At 38.0% G+C, this 18250-nt stretch overlaps 1 protein-coding gene across 6 annotated transcripts in view; it reads right to left on the bottom strand.

Annotated features, from left to right (window-relative positions):
* The window catches only part of PLCL1 (phospholipase C like 1 (inactive)), a 499112-nt gene that overhangs the window by 72926 nt on the left and 407936 nt on the right, over window positions 1-18250 (bottom strand). For all 6 annotated transcript variants that reach the window (XM_049888889.1, XM_049888888.1, XM_049888887.1 and 3 more), the window contains exons 3-5: window positions 17890-18093; window positions 4189-4264; window positions 1854-1963 (exon numbers count right to left, since the gene is read on the bottom strand). In XM_049888889.1, the coding sequence (XP_049744846.1) occupies window positions 1854-1963; window positions 4189-4264; window positions 17890-18093 (390 nt within the window). The remainder of the gene's footprint in view (window positions 1-1853; window positions 1964-4188; window positions 4265-17889; window positions 18094-18250) is intronic.

Here is an 18250-nt window from a genome sequence, read left to right as displayed (position 1 = left end):
TTATTGCAAGGAGCAAATAACAAATGTATATAAAGTACTTAGCAGTGAGTACTTGTCATATATGAAGTGCTGAATAATCAATGGCTAGGAGGCTACTGACCTAAGCCATGGTATTCTCAACCACCTCATAAGCATATGAAAGCTGGGCAATGAATAAGGAAGGCCTAAGAAGAATTTTTTAAGAAGAATTGACACTTCTGAATTATGGTGTTGGTGAAGAATATTAAATATACCATGGACTGCCAGAATAACAAACAAATCTGTTAGAAAGAAGTACAGTCAGAATGCTCCTTAGAAGCAAGGATGGAGAGACTTCATCTCGTATACTTTGGGTATGTTATCAAGAAAGACTAGTCCCTGGAGAAGGACATCATGCTTGGTAAAGTAGAGGGTCAATGAAAAAAAGGAAGACCTTCAACAAGATGGATTGAAACAGTGGCTGCAACAATGGGCTCAAACATAGCAATGATTGTGAGGATGGCACAGGACTGGGCAACATTTCGTTCTGTTATAGGGTCACTATGAGTTGGAACTCACTCGATGGCACCTAACAGCAACATTATTAGTTATATATCCATCTCCCCTTATAGACCAGAGCTGAGGCACAGGTAATGCTCTTTTGGTATTTGTATCCCTAGGACCTTTTGTTTTAGTGACTGGCACATTAACAAGCCCACATAAATTTCTGCTGAGCAAAAAATATTTACACCATGGATCACACTGCCTGTTGAACGCTAGTATTAGAATAAGCTCATCTTTATACAAATACTATAGCTCCTCCCTCCCCCTTAAGCAAACAATGCCTGTCTTCCCCCCTAGACTGTTAACTTTATGAGTTCAGGGACTGAGTCTCTTTTGTTTTCCATGTACCCCCAATGCCTAGCACAGAGCCCGGTACATAGCAGGGGCTTAAGAAATCTCTGTACACCGAATTTCTAATAAACTTATGTGATATGTTCTACAATTCATCTAGCACTCTCACATAAATGTGTATAGCATCTCTGCAGAGCAGGTTAAAGACGCAGGCTCTAGAGCCAGGATGCTTGGGTTCAGACACCAGCTCCACCGTTTATCAGCTGGGTGACCTTAGTTAATATATATACTCTTTCAATGCCTCAGTTTTTGAACCTGTAAGACAAAATGATAATAGTATTGGGCTGTTATGAGTATTAAATTGTTAATTCACGTAAACCTCGTAAGACAATGCCTGGCACACAATACGTGTTCTTTAAATGTTAGCGATTATTAACGTTGTCTGTGGCTATTTTTTTTTTCTTCCCATCACATGCCAAGAGTAAATTATTCGAACTGCCTGAACCATTTTTCCTTTCATGTGAGAAAATATAAAAGCGGCATCTTTTACTTTAAAATTCCAAAACTAATTTACAGCAGAGGCCAAATTATAATCTCAAGAAAATGACTTCTGAGACTATTTGCAAAAAAGAAATGTATTTATAGAGACTGTTCTTAAAATAATCCTAAATGTCCCTGGTTATTCTGTAGTTTAAGTCAGCTTCCAAGTCACTTGCGTTGGATCCCAGCAACATTTGCTGTTACTCTTTCCACAAACAAGAGCAGCCATATATTCTTGAGCAGACGTGTTCATGGGTGTAAAAACACACTTGCACAAATACTAGGCAATGGAATTAGTTCTCACACACATACTGCCCTGTAAAGGTGAAAAGCTTGTCAGTCCCAGTGTGCATCTCCCCATCTCAGAGCATGAACCGGTCATCAGGCCACAGGATATTTAAAAATCCAAACACCATGTTTAACCACCAATGCTTCACTACATGTTGGAGAGATGAGGAGGAGGAAAAAAGACAAAGGGGGAAGCTGAATATTTAACGTACCTTCAATACTGTAATGTTCCAAGCAAAACTCTCAGTTGCCTTGTTGAGTTTTCTTCCTTTCAAGCCTTCTTTTGCCCCCAGATTATGAAGTTCTTCATGGAATTCCATCCCTTTGAAAAGAGAATGTACAAGAAATACTTGTATAAATTTCAGAGAATGAGCATTTTATCATGAAAATCTTATTAGTAAAAGTATAATTTTCCATTCCTGTCCTTCTCTCATAATTCCTAAATCCCTAAATTGAATTATCCCTCATATTACGTTCACCCCGACCAAATGTCTGTCCTTAGGGGAAAACCAACAATAATCAATGCATTCAGCTAAATTATATTTAAACATTGATAAAGACTTTTTTTTTTTTTTTTAAGACATTGGATGTTATGAAGCAAATTCTTCTGACAGGTTGTATACATTTTGTTTGTCCTCTTCCTGGATTTTGTATGAAATGACAAAATGTGTGAATAGTAATTATATGTCATGAATAAACATATCTCACTTTTCCTTAAGAACCAACCATATGGCTTAGCAGTAGAGACACTGGATTCCACATAGACAAAAACTGGTAGGTAATTAGTCAATGGTGATTAAAAATAAAAAATTTTAAAAAACAGCATTCCTGGAAAAATCTTTATGTATCATACTTGGGAACAGATATAAAGTATTTCTAGCTCAATCATTCATTCAGGCTTGAATACTATAGAATGCACCTCCATTTATCTGTTTCTTCAGCCTTTGTTTTAGCACCTCAGGGATGGAAAACATGCTCTCTTCTGGACAGCTCATTCCATCTTTGGAAAGTTATGACTAATATCAAGTCAAAACCTTCCTCCCTGGAACTTCTACTCCCTGGTGCTGACTGGACATTCACCAAGTTCTAATCTCTTTTCCACAGTACAGCTCTTTAAAATATGTGAAGAAAGATGTTAGATAAAGTCTTGAATCTTTTCTTTTGTAGATTAGACACTCCCGATTCTGACATGCTCCGGTTCACTAACAGCTCCTCTTATGGATGGCATCCTGGCAGAGCCAACACAGCTTCCTAGAGTTGAGCAGTGTGGAGGATCTGCATCCAGGAATGAACATCATATCAAGGTGGGCTTGAAGCAGCCTCCATGAGGCAGGGGCTTACCACCACCCTCCTTTGCCTAGCTACTATACTTTTATTAAAAAAAAAAAAAAAGCACAGTCTAAAACCACATTCATTTTTCTGGTGCTATAAAAAAAATTATATATATATATATTTTTTTTTTTTTCGGTGCTATATCACACCATAATTCACACAGAAGGGGAGCATAGCGTATACTTAAGAACATAACTTTACAGCCTGGGTTTATATTCTAGCTTTTCCACTTATAAGCTGTAGAAGCTTGAGTGAGTTGCTGAAACTCCCTGGGCTTCAGTTTCTTCACTAGTGACATGGTGATAATGAGAGTATTTACCTTATGGGATATGGTGAAGATTGAGTCAATATATATAAAGCTCATGTAAAGCTCTTAAAGCAGTGCCTAGCACATAGTAACCTTTCTGTAAGTATCTGGTGTTATTATTTTTGTGTTGTCAGTCAATTGGAACATCTAAGCCTGCTGGTCAGTCAGTTCAAATCACCATTTTAAATGATTAATCTGGGTTCAAAGGTCAGCTTCACCACATGTTGATGTAGGATCTTGGGTACTGTTTAACCACTCAACACTCAGATGCCTCGTCTGTAAGTTAGAAACAATGACTATCTTGCAAAGTTATAAGGATTAAGTAAGATAGTGTATCGCTTAGTACAGCATATGCATGTATGTCAAGAAATGGTTTCTGTTGTCATTTTCCTCATCATAATCTGTATCATGTGTGGATAAAGGAGCACACAAATCCAAGAGATATAAAAGCACAGAGGTGTGGATGAAAGTGAACATAAACAGAAGCGTGCCTCAAAGGTATGAGATCCATCACATACCTAAAGAACGAACAAATCTAAAATGAGGACAAGTAAGTGGGGAAAAGCCTAGAAGATTAATAGGATTATGGTTCAAATTGTAAAACTGGAGTAAGCCTTAAGGGGCAATGTGGAACCATAGTTTCCATACCAGTAGTAAAAGGTTTTAATAGATTCCCCAAACGAAAGAAGTAGATTCAGAAACCCTCACCATTCAAAACATCTTCTGGTTCCACACTACTTTCCCATATACTATCACCTAGATTTCAACAAAGACTTTAGTGTAACTCAAAGTATAGTTAAACTATGGCATAAATATTTGAATTTTAAGAGGAAGAAAAGACTCTTTTAAAAATCTGCCAAAAATTATCATCATGGTTTCTAAAACAAAATAGGAAAAAAAAAAATTACCTGCTTTCTGACACTGTACAATCTTTTCATGGACTGTGTCTGCCATTTCTATGAGAAACCGGTTCTCTTGAATCATCTGTCACAAAATAAACAGCAAAAGGTTGTTGTCAGAAATCCTCAAAACGTTTTATTGGGAAGATAAGACAGAGAAAGAAACCCATGTGATCCTGCCAGTAATAGGGATCCATGATATCAACCACAAGAAATGAGGAAAGGAAAGATAACCTCTGCCCCAACTCCCATCCATTCCAACACTGCAGCTTGAGGTGCCTTCCTTATGTTTGTCCAAATATGTGACATGCCTGACACACAGTGGGTACCAAATAAATAACTGTAGGATAAATGAATACTCATCCTTCAAGTCCAGATCGTACTATTTCCTGCATGAACACTCTGATTCCTCACCCCCTCACTCCAAAGATTACTGCAATATCAAGGCAAATGGTATTGGGACAACAGTAATGAGAAACAGAATAGGAAATCATCTACTAATGAGGTAAAGGACTACTGAACACATCATCAAAGTTGGCAGCTTGGATTTGGGTGGCCCAAAGATGGCAGAGGTCTGGTTCTCCCTCAAGCAGAGCTATGCTAGCAAGAATGAGGAGGGGGTCAGATGTCAGAGCCAGGAACTCAGGAGAGCTTATAAACCAAACCAACAAACAAAAAAAGCAAACCCATCACCGTCGAGTCAATTTGGACCCATAGTGACACTTTATGACAGAGTAGAACTATCCCACAGGGTTCCCAAGGCTATAAATCTTTATGGAAGCAGACTCCCTCATCTTTCTCCCATGGAAAAATTGGTGGATTCAAATTGCTGACATCTCAATAAGAAGCCGAGTATCTAACCACTGTACCACCAGGGCTCCTTCCGCTTATAAATAACAACACTGAAATGGCTGTCCCTGTCCTCCACACTTGGGTAGAAAGCAAATATATCCAGGAAGTAAGTAATTATCATATTTTTCTCAAATAATGCGTGTTATACTTTTTTCGCCAACTGTGCAACCCTCTCATGTGTTATTTTCCTAGGTGTTCTATGCATGTTATATATGTGGGTGTGTTATTTGTGAAAAATTCAGTAATATACTGAGTGAAGTGGGGTAAATAAGACAACTGTTCTTCTACTGGAGAATAGAAGAAGCTTTTGGAAACCCTGGTGGCATAGTGTTTAAGAGCTGTGGCTACTAACCAAAAGGTCTGCAGTTCGAATCTACTAGGTGCTCCTTGAAAACTCTGTGGGGCAGTTCTACTCTGTCCTATAGGGTTGCTGTAAGTCAGAATCAGCTCAATGGCAATGGGTTTGGTGTGTTTTTTTGGTATGTGAAGAAGTAGGTAAGATTATCATCTTCCCCACATAAAGAAGCTGTGGTCAGAAAGATCTAGAATAGGGGTTCCCTTAGGAATGCAAGAACTGAGTAGAAAAAGGCAACCAATAGGCAAATTAATAATTCCTAAATATCCAGCTACTCCCCCACTTTCAAAACATGTCCTCTGGTTTCATCTGGCTATTCCATATTCATCTGTCTGTCTCAGTGCTCTGATGGGAGATCAAGGCAGAACTCAAAGTGGACATAAAAGGTCTTGAATAGGACATTTTCCTGCTATCACAGGAACTGATGATGTTGAAAAGATTGTGGTCTTGCACAATCACTTCCAGATATAAAACAGTTTATGACTACAAACATTAAAAAAGAAAACAAATTGAGTCACAATTGTTAGTGCCTAATAACTCCATGGAGCCCTGGTGGTATAGTGGTTAAGAGCTCGGTTGCTAACCAAAATGTCAGCAGTTCAAATCCACCAGCTGATCCTTGGAAACCCTATAGTGTGGTTCTTCTCTGTCCTATAGGGTCGCTAATGAGTGGGAATTGACTCAATGACAATGGATTTGATTTTTAGTTTTAACAACTCCATAGGAGTGAAGGTTCAAGTTTTAGAAGAAAGGTCTGGCAATCTACTTCAGGAAAAAAAATCAGCCATTGAAAACCTCACGGAGCACAGTTCTACCCTGACACACATGGGGTTACTATGAGTCAGAGTCCATTTGACGGCAACTGGTTATAATAGCTTTCATTATGTTGAGAACAATGTTATTCTAATTATTTTCCACAGTCAACTTTACATTATTAGTAATTGTAGAGAAAACAAATAAGACATATGGTCGAAACATTTCAAATCACATTTAAATCAACAATTTCAACTTTTGCTCCCAGCGAAGTAATTGATTTAAGTTGCTAGAAAGAAAAAAGGGTTGACTTGAATTTCATCTACTTCCTTGGTCTCCAGAGGCCCTGATGGAAATGATATATAAAGTGCAGAAGTGGAAGAGAGAAGGTGAGGAGCATGTCCTCAGATAATCCACCAGCTGGACAGTCAGCACACGCAGCCAACCAAGACTGGGTTGACTCAATCGATAGAATCTGGCAGTGACTTGATTTACATATCTGATGTCTCAGTCTGAGCGCCCAGTGGCCTTTGCCTGTTGTAATAATACAAAGAGCTTTTCTTTGGTTCTGTCACATGAATATCTTCTAATGGATCTTATTTCCTTGCTATGGCTTTCTACGTAAAAGAATAGAGGATTTACCCAGATAAAAGTGAGCATTACTTTATGCATTAGCTGTGTCTTAAAGAGTAGTGTGTGTAAAGTTGTCAGTTAAGATCAAAACATGCATTTACAAAGGAAGCTTTACTTAAGGACAGTAACATTGTACACAGAGATGGGTTAAATTGTTTAATCTGTGTAGGGGGAAAAATGTTCTTTCAGCTTTTCTCAATAGAGAGTTTACCTAATTGCCTAGAATCATTACAAAGTCAATGTAACAATTTAACGATACTGAAAATATGAGTTTCATCATATCAGGGCTCAGAAATCTTCCACAGATTTCAATTTTCTTCTGAATTATATCTAAATTTCTAAAACCACAAAACTTTGTAAGGCATTCTAAGGGCTACTATGGACAGCCCCATTTTATAGATGAGAAAACTGAGGCAAAAGTTGACTTGCCTAAAGCCACATAGCTAGTTAGTGAAAGAATTTAGACTAGAACCCAGGTATCTTTGAGGCATAGACCTAAGCTTACAAATTGTTCTGTGATAGTAATATTACACTAAAATGTAGGCTTTCTATTGCAAGTATAAGTTGGTGATAAAGCAGCATTCATCAGGTAAAACATCATAAAAATAAATTTTTTCCCAAGATCCACTCTCTCTCCAAGTATAATTCACGCCACACATCAGCCATTTTAGATCCTCTGCTTTTTCAGGAAGAAGTTAGGAACTTTGGACAGGCAATTGTTTGAGAATATGTCAGTTAACTAAAAAGTCAACCTACTCTAGACCTATTTTTGTTCTCTCTCCTTAAGAAATCATTCATTTATCTCTTGACTTTCTCCTAATTAAAACACTGGGCTTTAGTTCTCTGGTTCTTTAAGGGCCCAATTGTTCAGATCATCTAAAATAATACTTGCATTTTAATAAATTTGGCTCATTTTTAATCTGATTGCTGTTACACATATTTGCTAGCTTGAATGAAGATAATTTCCTTTGGTTTTAAAGTTCCTCAAAATTTTTAAACAGATAAAAGCACCGTTAACAGATTGGCATCCTTTGTTTTTAAGCAAAGTCAACAATACTTTTAATTCTTGGTAAAACAGGAACAAAGACAGATCAGAACATTTGCAAGCTTACTGGAAGTTCACTGCCTTTTGATGTATACAACGAAATGTTCTCTGTCCTGGGACTAGCTCTGAGTCACATTTTCATGCCTGATTTATGGCAGCACGGGACAAGAGAGCTGGCACAGAGCAGGTCAAAGGAAATTTCTCTCCACATTCATGATAGTGACAGGATCACCTTCAGTGAGTTGCCTTCTACATACAGGGACCATGTTAAATTTCCATTACCCAGTGATCCTGTTTCACAAAAAAAAAAAAGCTGTCAGCTATACCTTGAGCAGTCATTGAAAATGTCTGTCTTTATTCTGCTATGATTATAGTTTAGCTAATTCATAAAATTACCAGGTAATGAATCTTCATGATCCCATGTGTCTCTCAGTTTGTCAAAACTGGGCAAATATGCTGCAAAAGACCTCTTTAAAGCATTAAAAAGCAAAGATTAAAAAGCAAAGACGTCACTTTGAGGACTAAGGTGCACCTGACCCAAGCTATGGTATTTTCAGTCGCCTCATATGCATGTGAAAGCTGGACAATGAATAGGAAGACTGAAGAAGAACTGATGGTGTTGGTGAAGAATATTGAATACACCATGGACTGCCAGAAGAACAAACAAATCTGTCTTGGAAGAAGTGCAGCCAGAGTGCTTTTTAAATGGGAGGATGGTATTTGTCTCCTGTATTTTGGGTGTGTTTTTTATCAGGAGAGACCGGTCCCTGGAGCTTGGTAAAGAGAGGGTCAGTATTTGCATTTCTAACAAGTTTCCTGCTGTGAATTTACATTTCTAACAAGTTTTCAGCAAACGTAAATTCTCAGCAGGGGGTTCAAACTGGACGGAACAGGTTCGAAGCCCTCGTTTGTGGAAAGGCACTGTCACACTCTCAAGTGAAAACCAAAACCAAACCAAACCGTTGCCATCGATAGCAGATTCCAACTGTTAAGGAAGTTTCAGTAAAGTAAGTGTACAACATCTTATTGTTAAATAACCAGCTCTGGTTTGGCACAAGCCAGCCAGGTGTTGTTTTTCTGAGTTCCATCACTATATAAGACAACATACACGTTTTGAAATATAAACTAGGATCATGTTCCACACAAACCTCACAAAGAAAGAGAGTGATGGAAAGACAGTGTCTTCGGCTTACCTAATTTTAATTTAAGTTGATTTCAATAAGCAAAGCTTCTTTGGGAAACTGTTTCCCATCTTGAAGCTGAATATATCTTGGTAATAACACTGACAGAGGCGAATGTATTTAATCCAACCCTAATGCCCTAATGGTGATACCCGCCAATGTACTAGAACCATTGTGAGCATGATTAGACAGTGGTTAGCTCTTTTGGCCAGATTCCTGGTCATGGCAGCATAATCAACTGCTTTCCACATCACACCCCCAAGTGACTTAGGAAAAGATTAAATAACCCTTGACTCGTGTTCTCTAGATTGTTTTGATTTCTTTTTTATCTTCAGAAAATCCGTTGTTCTTACCATAGTAAAGTTTTAACTTTTAAGTTAATGTTAAATAATTCAGCGCAGATATCACCTTAGGAGAATGTTTTGGGCTTAGTTCTTACTATTATAATCCCTGCAACTATTCTAACCTCTGAATGATATATTCAACTACCCACAAGTTTTCACATGAATGTAAAACACTTAAAGGAACTAAATATGTTAGGCAAGTACTTCTCGACCATGTATGAAAAATTAGATAGGTGAGAATATGAGAAAAATGAAAATTCAACTATCTAAAGAAAAATAATTATATAAAGGCCAAACAATAGTTTCCTTTCCAAATTATTTGCAAACAAAAGTCTGCTAAATGTGGGGTAGGAGGAGGAGTTCAGATACAAGTCACTGAAGCTTAACCCATTGCCCACTGCCTTGAAGTCCATTCTGACTCATAGCGACCCTAGAGGACAGAGTAGAACTGTCCCATAGGGTTTCCAAGGAGCACCTGGTAGATTTGAACTGCCGACCTTTTGGTTAGCAGCCATAACTCTTAACCACTACACCAAAGAAATCATGTGGTCCACTCTCCGGACACTATCATTACTCCTTCTCTTTTTAAGTATAAACCCTGGTTCCCCATCAGGATCTCCGTTCCTCAAGGACAGGAACTTTGTCTTGTACCACTTATTTCCCCCAGCACCTTGTGTAATATCTTTCACTTAATATAAGTGGCCAAACCATGCTTGTTGAGTTGGCTAATTGAAAGCCTAAGGGACATATGGGAAATGATATGTTAGAAGAGAAAATGTTATTCTACAAGCAGCAAGTATGAGTGCTCCCATATTTTGTTTATACTTCTCTTGAGTCACAGTTATTTGTGGTGATACATGTCTCTGTCTCTCGCAGAATCTAGAAACTCCCTTTTATGTGGTATGCACTGAATGCATCATGAATAATGTCAATAAATGAATGTTTGTCTCATGTGTGCGTGTGTGTGTGTGTGTGTGTGTGTGTGTGTAGAATGAATGTGTTCGTAATAGGGTCAGTTTTCAGAGCAATTAGGACATGGTGCTGAACTTAGACAGGTGGAGAGGGGGCTAAGGGTGGGAAGGCATTCCAGGAGGTATAGAATGGAAATCAAAGGAATGGAGAATGAAAGAGGTGGCAAATAAATTGCCTTGCTAAAGGAGAAAGTTCAAACAGGAGGAAATGGGAAATGAGGATGAAAAAGAGGCAGCAGTGGTGTGTGAAAGTTTTGCAAGGCTAGTTAAAAGTTAAATATAGAATTTGAGGATGATTATCCCAGTTGTTGAATTCAGGAAAGGTAGAGATAAGCTGCAGGATTTTTGAGCCTGTTGAAAAATTCAGGCAGAGGAGAAAAGAGCCTGGGTAGCAAAGAAATGGATATATACAATCACTACTGTGGGGAATGGGGCAGTTCCACTCTGTCCTATAGGGTCGCTTTGAGTCGGAATCTACCTGACGGCAGTGGTGGGTGGGTGGGACTGTGGGGAAAGCTAAAAAAAAAAAAAAGCTAGGTCTCGCTAATACTGAATAAGTGCATACAAAATTTTATTAAGGTTAGTATGGTGAGAGAGCATTTGAAAGTGATTTAGAGGAACTGGGGACCATTTGTATGGTGGTATAAAAAGGGTAAATGAGTACCCAGGAAATACAAAATGAATTCAAGTTTTGACATGTTAAATTTTTGTTGTTTGTTCTTGAGACAGCCAGGTAATGTCCTATAAATGTAGAAACGTGACCAAAGTAAAATGTTAGGGCTAGAGCTAAAGATAGGTTTTAAAAATAGTATGAAATCTACATGCATAAAACACTAGAAAGAAAAAAGTCAAACCTACTCAAATTAATTTGGATACTGTCCTACTAGAATTGCAAAGTATTTTTAAATGCAATCTCTCATCATTCTTACACCTTCATGTTCAATGGCAAATAACCTATGCAGAACGCTAACCACAGGCTCATGGGCCTGGTGGGACCTTAGAGGTCGCATATCCTGACTGTAGACACTTGAGCACAGTGTCTGCTGCACCTTGTACAGGATTTAATGCGGCTGCCTTCACATAGTAGAAACTCAGTAAATGTTTCTAAAAACGTACATCTCCACTTCCTGAATCGAAAACTAGGCAACACTTTCGGGAACCAATTTTTATTTTGAACAGCCCCAAGATTAAGATTCATGGAAAATGAAAAAAAAAAAAGCTGTGTTACTTCTATTTGTAAAACATAATTATACTACATCAGCAGCCTTGTAACACTTAGCAGAGTCTCTGTGAGTAAGATGGCATATGCCCAGTTCTACAAGTCTCACATTACATGCCCATATACATTATCTATCTCAGTGGGATATTTATTCAGAGAAAGGGAAGATTCAGGGCGGGGAGATAATGCCTGCCTTTACAGAGACTGAGTTAAAACAAAACAAACAAACAAAAAAAAAACAGTGCAATAAAGGGACATGTCACCTACGAATACTCTCTGATTTCAAATTAAATTCCAGGGACAGTTTCTGGAAGTGTCCTGTTGAGCACAGGGCCAGCTGAAAAGGCACGGTGGCAAGCAGTCGAGGGCCAACAACTCTCCTGTGTGTCTTTTAGGTACCAATACCACTTCAATTTTTAAGCCTTTTCTATTTGCCAGAGTTTTTGACAGATAATGTCCCCAGTTTGCTTCAGTGGCATTTTCACAAACTGTCACTTCCTACCTCTGGCTGTGGCATGTGTTTGATACCAGGAAAATCACCCCTGCTTCAGTCAGCCTAAGTATCCGATGGGTATTTATAGAGCTGCATCCCTATTCAGTGTTATGAGCGATAGCACACAGGGCTGCTAGCAAGCAAAATTGTAATTCGAGCGATCTGACCCTCACCTTACCCCAACTTTGGGGAACCCACTGCCATTATGTCCTCTTCCTTTTCCCAGGTAAAAACCTGCTTTTAGGACAGAATCTATTAAATTGACTTACACTGATCTGTTAAATTGAAAACCCAATGGGTTATTACTCACAGAGATGATTTGCATTTTAAAAGGGATAAAAAATCTTGACCATAAGGAAATGGTCTTAATTTTGAAATTTTAAGTACCTAGGACCAGACAGAAAACATATGTTTTAAATAAGATGTGGATTAGGATTGAGGCAGCAGAGGGATGCCCTCCTTGGTCTTCTGAAATCATGCCAGGTAAATAGACCCATTCCTCAAATACATTTGGTTCTTTATTTCTTGATATCAATAAAATTGCTAAAATAGATTATAATGGCAATATTAATTTTAAAATGACTTTTCAACACTGAATTTTAAAAACCCTCAGGAGGAAATATTTCCAAATATCAAATTAGCACACGTGTGGTAGAACAGGGACATCTCAGGTCACTAGGGAAAAGCTAAATTTAGAAAAATCTGTGCAGATGAACTCAGGATCAGTGTTTTCTAGAATATTTTCACTTTATTCCTCCTTGATAAAAGTATAGTTTGATGCACTCAGGCTAGCTTTCAGTAAATATAAACCACCTAGCTGCCTGATTTATTTCTTTGATAATGAAATAAGCCAAACATTTGCATCTGTTCAGAAATGATTCCAGGTTGTTTTTCATTCTAAACATATTTAGTATCTTTTGAGTAGTTATAACTTCTTCTTAGATGGCATCTAAGCAGTTCATTACCATTTTTGAGAAATGCAAATATTTAAGTGACTTGGGTCTAAGTTGAACATCCAACCACTCATTTCAGAATTCCCACCATCTCCCAACCAGGCAATGAACTCTGGATATGGTTTCCTATCTTGTTCATCCAAATAAGCATTTATTAATAGTCTGTAGGTTTTTAACTGTATGTATAAGACGTGACAATTTGGCTAGGGTGGCATCAGGGAGATAAAGCAAAGAGGACTTAAAGATTACCGCGAAACACATTCAGCTGCAAAATGGGAACAACCATTATCTTCACCGACAATAGAAGCTAATGCTTTTATTTATCCAAATAACATTTACTGGCAACATACTCTGTGCCAGCACTATTCTAGGTGCTGGAGATAATGGTAGTAAGCAAGAGACAGCATCCCTGCCCTCATGGAGCATGCATTCAAACTAGGGGTAAAGGAGAAGGACACAAATTAAACAAAAGGTCAAGCCAAATATTTTAGAATACGGCTAAGTGTTGTGTTGTTAGATACCATCAAGTCAATTCTGACTCAAAATGACCCTACCCACAACAGAACAAAGCACTGCCTGATTCTGTGCCATCCTCACAATCATTGTTATCCTTGAGGTCATTGTTGCAGCCACTGCGTCAATCCATCTCTTCGAGGGTCTTCCTCTTTTTCATTGACCCTCTACTTTACCAAGCATGATGTCCTTCTCCAGGGTCTGGTCCTTCCTGATAACATGTCCAAAGTATGTGAGACGAAGTCTTGCCATCCTTGTTTCTAATGAGCATTCTGGCTGTACTTCTTCCAAGACAGATTTGTTCACTCTTCTGGCAGTCCATGATATATTCAATATTCTTCACCAACACCATAATTCAAAGGCATCAATTCTTCTATCTTCCTTATTCAATGTCCAATATGAGACTATTGAGAACACCATGGCTTCGGTCAGGTGCACCTTAGTCCTTCAACGGACACTTTTGCTTTTTAATACTTTAAAGAGATCTTGTGCAGCAGATCTGCCCAATGCAATGCATCATTTGCTTTCTTGACTGCTGCTTCCATGGGCATTGACTGTGGATACAAGTAAAGCAATATTCTTGACAACTTCAATCTTTTCTCCTTTTATCATGATGTTGCTTATCGGTCCAGTTGTGAGGATTTTTGTTTTCTTTATGTTGCAGTGTAATCTGTACTGAAGGCTGTAGTCTTTGATCTTCATCAGTAAAGCTTCCAGTCCTCTTCACTTTCAGCAAGCAGGGTTGTGTCATCTGAATATGAAAGGTCGTTAGTGAGTCTTCCTCCAATCCTGATGCCCCATTCTTCGTCGTATAGTCCAGCTTCTCGCATTATTTGCTCAGCATACAGATTGAATAAGTGTGGTAAAAGGAAACAACCCTGGCACACACCTTTCCTGACTTTAAACCACACAGCATCCCCTTGTTCTGTCTGAGCAACTGCCTCTTGGTCTAAGTACAGGTTCTTCGTGAGCACAATTAAGTGTTCTGGAATTTCCATTCTTCACAATGTTATCCATAATTTGTTATGATCCACACAGTCTAATGCCTTTGCATAGTTGATAAAACACAGGTAAACATCCTTCTGGTATTCTCTGCTTTCAGCCAGGATCAATCTGACATCAGCAATGATATCCTTGGTTCCATGTCCTCTTCTGAATCTGGCTTGAATTTCTGGCAATTCCCTGTTGATGTACTGCTGCAACCACTTCTGAATGATCTGCTAAGTGGGATAATGGAAATAAAACCTGACTGTGTGATAAAGTGACAGGTAGAGGCAGTGGGTAGGGAAGGACATTTGAGCTAAGAATTAACTGATAAGAAGGAACTATCCATGCAGAACATTCCAGGCAAAAAAAAAGGAACAGTAAATTCAGTGACCTGGAGATGGAAACAAACTTGGGCTAATTTGAAGAAAGAAAGAAAGCCTATGTGGCTGAAGGAGAGTCCGGGTTGAGGCTGGAGAGGCAGGTGAGGTAGGAGATACAGGTGAGGCAGGAGAGACAGGTAATGCTGGAGAGACAGGTAAGGCTGGAGAGGAAGATAGGCGGGGCCAGATCGTAAGCGGCCCCATAGGCCACAGTAAGGAGTTACAATTTTATTTTAATGGGAAGCCACTAAAGAATTTTAATCAGGAAAGTGACATGATCTGACTTCTGTTTTTAAATAACCACTCTGGATCTGCAGTGTATCTTAACAGGCCTCTTTAAAACAAATAACAACACAGGAGCAATAAAGATTCCAATCAACACAATGAAAATCCTAAAAAGTAAAAATGGTGTTTTTTACTTTTGAGGCCAATATCATCTTTTCATGTATCTGTCCCCACCCCATGCCACCCCACCCCAGAAAAGAAATACCTAACAGAGACATTTTTAGTGTTCAAGATCACTTCTAGTCTGTCGAATTTACCATTTGGTCCAGGGTTCTTTTTACACTGGATTTCCTACCAAAAAGAATAATCTGTTCCACGAGAACTATAAAAGATGATGACATTGTTATAAGGATTTCTGCTTTCCACTGTAGCCTTTTATTTTAAGTTTTGGAAAACTATGCTATATCTGCAATTACAAGTTCCACTTTAAAAATACAAATAAGAAAAAAACGATGTTCAGATTTGGATCCAGCAGATAAAATTAAAAAAGGAAAGCACCATCAGACATTTGGAATGTGAAGTGGAAATTGCCCAGCAAGAGCCCACGTGCTTTGCTGCCTGTTACAGGGGACCAGGGGACCAGGCTCCACTCTCCCTGAATGATTTTTCTTTCTTAGCTTAAAAGGGGAGTGGGGGAATAGGTGATTTCCACTGTCTGTCTCCATGGCAACTAGTACCCAAATTTCACCTCTTAGAAGGTAATTATACCTACTCACTGAATAGCTTCGGTTCCTACTTTTATGAGGAAAAAAATTGATTTCATGAAAAATGAGATACAGTAATAGGTGAACCTTTCGCCCTGACAACCATGAAGTACAGTTATAAGAGGTACAATAATTCATAAGTAGAATATGCTCTGTGGTTTTGTTTGTTTGTTTTAACAATTTTTATACCAATTGACTTCTAGCTGGTTTTTAGTGACAAAACACTATTTTATTTTTCATTTATTTTCATTCAATTATAAAATTGAGTTCATTTTAAAGAGTTTGGCGAATACAGAACAAGTATAGAAAAGCATAAAAAGAAATAAAATCACTCTCTTAATCTAAAATTAATCACTTAGTATCCTGCTAGCATTTTTATATGTGTAAATATAAATACAATTGAAATCCTATTGTGTATGTTTTTCATAACCAGAACTTTTCACAAAACATATTACGAGGAGTTCTCCATATCATTAGGTGTTCTTCTTACACGTGATTGCAATGGCTTCGTAATAGTTCCCACTATGGATTCCTATATTTTAACTAATCCTTCTACTGTTAAACATTTTTTAACATAAATGTTTATGCACATCATCTCTATTAGCTTAGGATGAATCCCTGGAAAGGAAACATACAGGTCAAATGAGATAAACATTTGAAGTCATATTGCCAAAATTTTCTCCCCAAATGTTATCAGTTTATTTTCCCACTAGGAATAGATGGACAAGAGTGCTCATTTCCTTAAAATCTTTATCAGAGCTAGTATTTTTTAAAAGAAAGAAACAAGTAAGTTGATGGGGAAAATGTATCTCACTCTATTTCTTTAGTTTTGTTTTTGTTTTTTAATTCAAAACCCATAAAAAAATATGTTTTTACATTTTCCTTGTTTTAGGCATGGTGAGAGCACACAAATTCCCTGTTCACCTCTGTAGCAAAGATTGTTGGTTGTCCCCTAATATCTATTCTCACCCCTTTCTCAGTGACAGAAGAGGTGACTTTTAGCTGAACACATAGCCCCGTGAAATGTTATCTCCCATTCTCCTTTGCAGCTAAGTGTGGTTATGTGTCAACTCAAGGGAGATGGAATATAAACAAAAGTGACCTATATTATTTCAGAGAAATGCCCTCCTTCTCCTCTTTGTTTTTGCTAGTTGGAATGCAGATGCTATGGTTGGAGCTTCAGTAGCTATTTTGGACCATGAGGATAAGGGCCACACTGTAAAGAAGGTAGAGTAGAATGCTCGAAGGAGCCTGGGTTCTTAAAAATTTTTCAGAAGTGTCATACTAGCCTTGGATGTCTGATCTCCAGGTTGTTATGTGAGAGATTAAAACTTTGTGTTTTTAAGCAGTGATTAGTTTTCATTTTTTGTTGCATGCAGCTGAACTTGATCCTGATTAATGTAAGATTCTTTGCTTATTTTTTTTCTTACTGATTTTAAGTGTTCCTTTTCTTTAATGATATTTACACGTTATCTGGCATATGCTAGAAATGTTTTCTAGTTTGTCATCTTCCCCTTAGTTTTGTTTATAAAAAAAAAAATAGAATTAGAAGATGCAAAAATACAGCTATTCTTAAATTCATCTACTACATAAATTCCATTCTATATTTACAAAAATCAGATAACAGTATTAGCTTAGAAATCAAGATTCCAGGGAAATATTTTGTCTCAACTATGTTAAGGCAGCATTGAGACATAAATTTACTTTCTATAGATAAACAATTAAATGGCTATATTATAGGCTAAAGTCATTGAAATGATGAGAAATTGTGTAGACTTTCGAGGACTTGATAAATAGTTCATTCTACTGCTAAAGCAGAGATTTTCCATTTATAACCTGTGGAGCTCTGGGTTCAGGCATAGCCTCAGAGGTCTCCACAGGGACTCTGGGGAAGCTGAGTAGGCCAGGTTTTCCCTGTTACCCCTAATTCATATTCCGAAGGTGGTCATCCTGTGTTACACATTGGGGTTCCACAAAAGGGTCCCTGCCATTAGTGATTTCCCACACACATAAATAAGAAATATGGGATCACAATTTCCTACCAGGTCATAAGCAGCTAGCATCTTTTTCTGCACATCTGGAATCATCCCCAGAGGCTCCAAGTAAGGAAAATTGTCTTTCATCACAAGCGAGACTGAGGGAGTATTGTCACTGGTGATGAGCCGAGAAGACAGGGTCAACAGGCACTGCTTCAGACTGGCAATTGGAGGGAGTCCACACAGCTCCTTAACAGACACTATCGCATTCTGTGGGGAAGAAAACATAGAATCACAATTCTGGCCACATGACATATCACCCCCAGACTTCACAAGTGTATAATCATATATATATATTTATATATGCATATATACACATACATATATGTGTGGGTGTGTGGGTATGCACTGGGTTTTTTTTTTTCTG

This window comes from Elephas maximus, chromosome 6 (assembly GCF_024166365.1).
Source record: "Elephas maximus indicus isolate mEleMax1 chromosome 6, mEleMax1 primary haplotype, whole genome shotgun sequence".
Taxonomy (NCBI): Eukaryota; Metazoa; Chordata; class Mammalia; order Proboscidea; family Elephantidae; genus Elephas; species Elephas maximus.
This window is presented reverse-complemented; position numbering and strand designations above follow the sequence as displayed.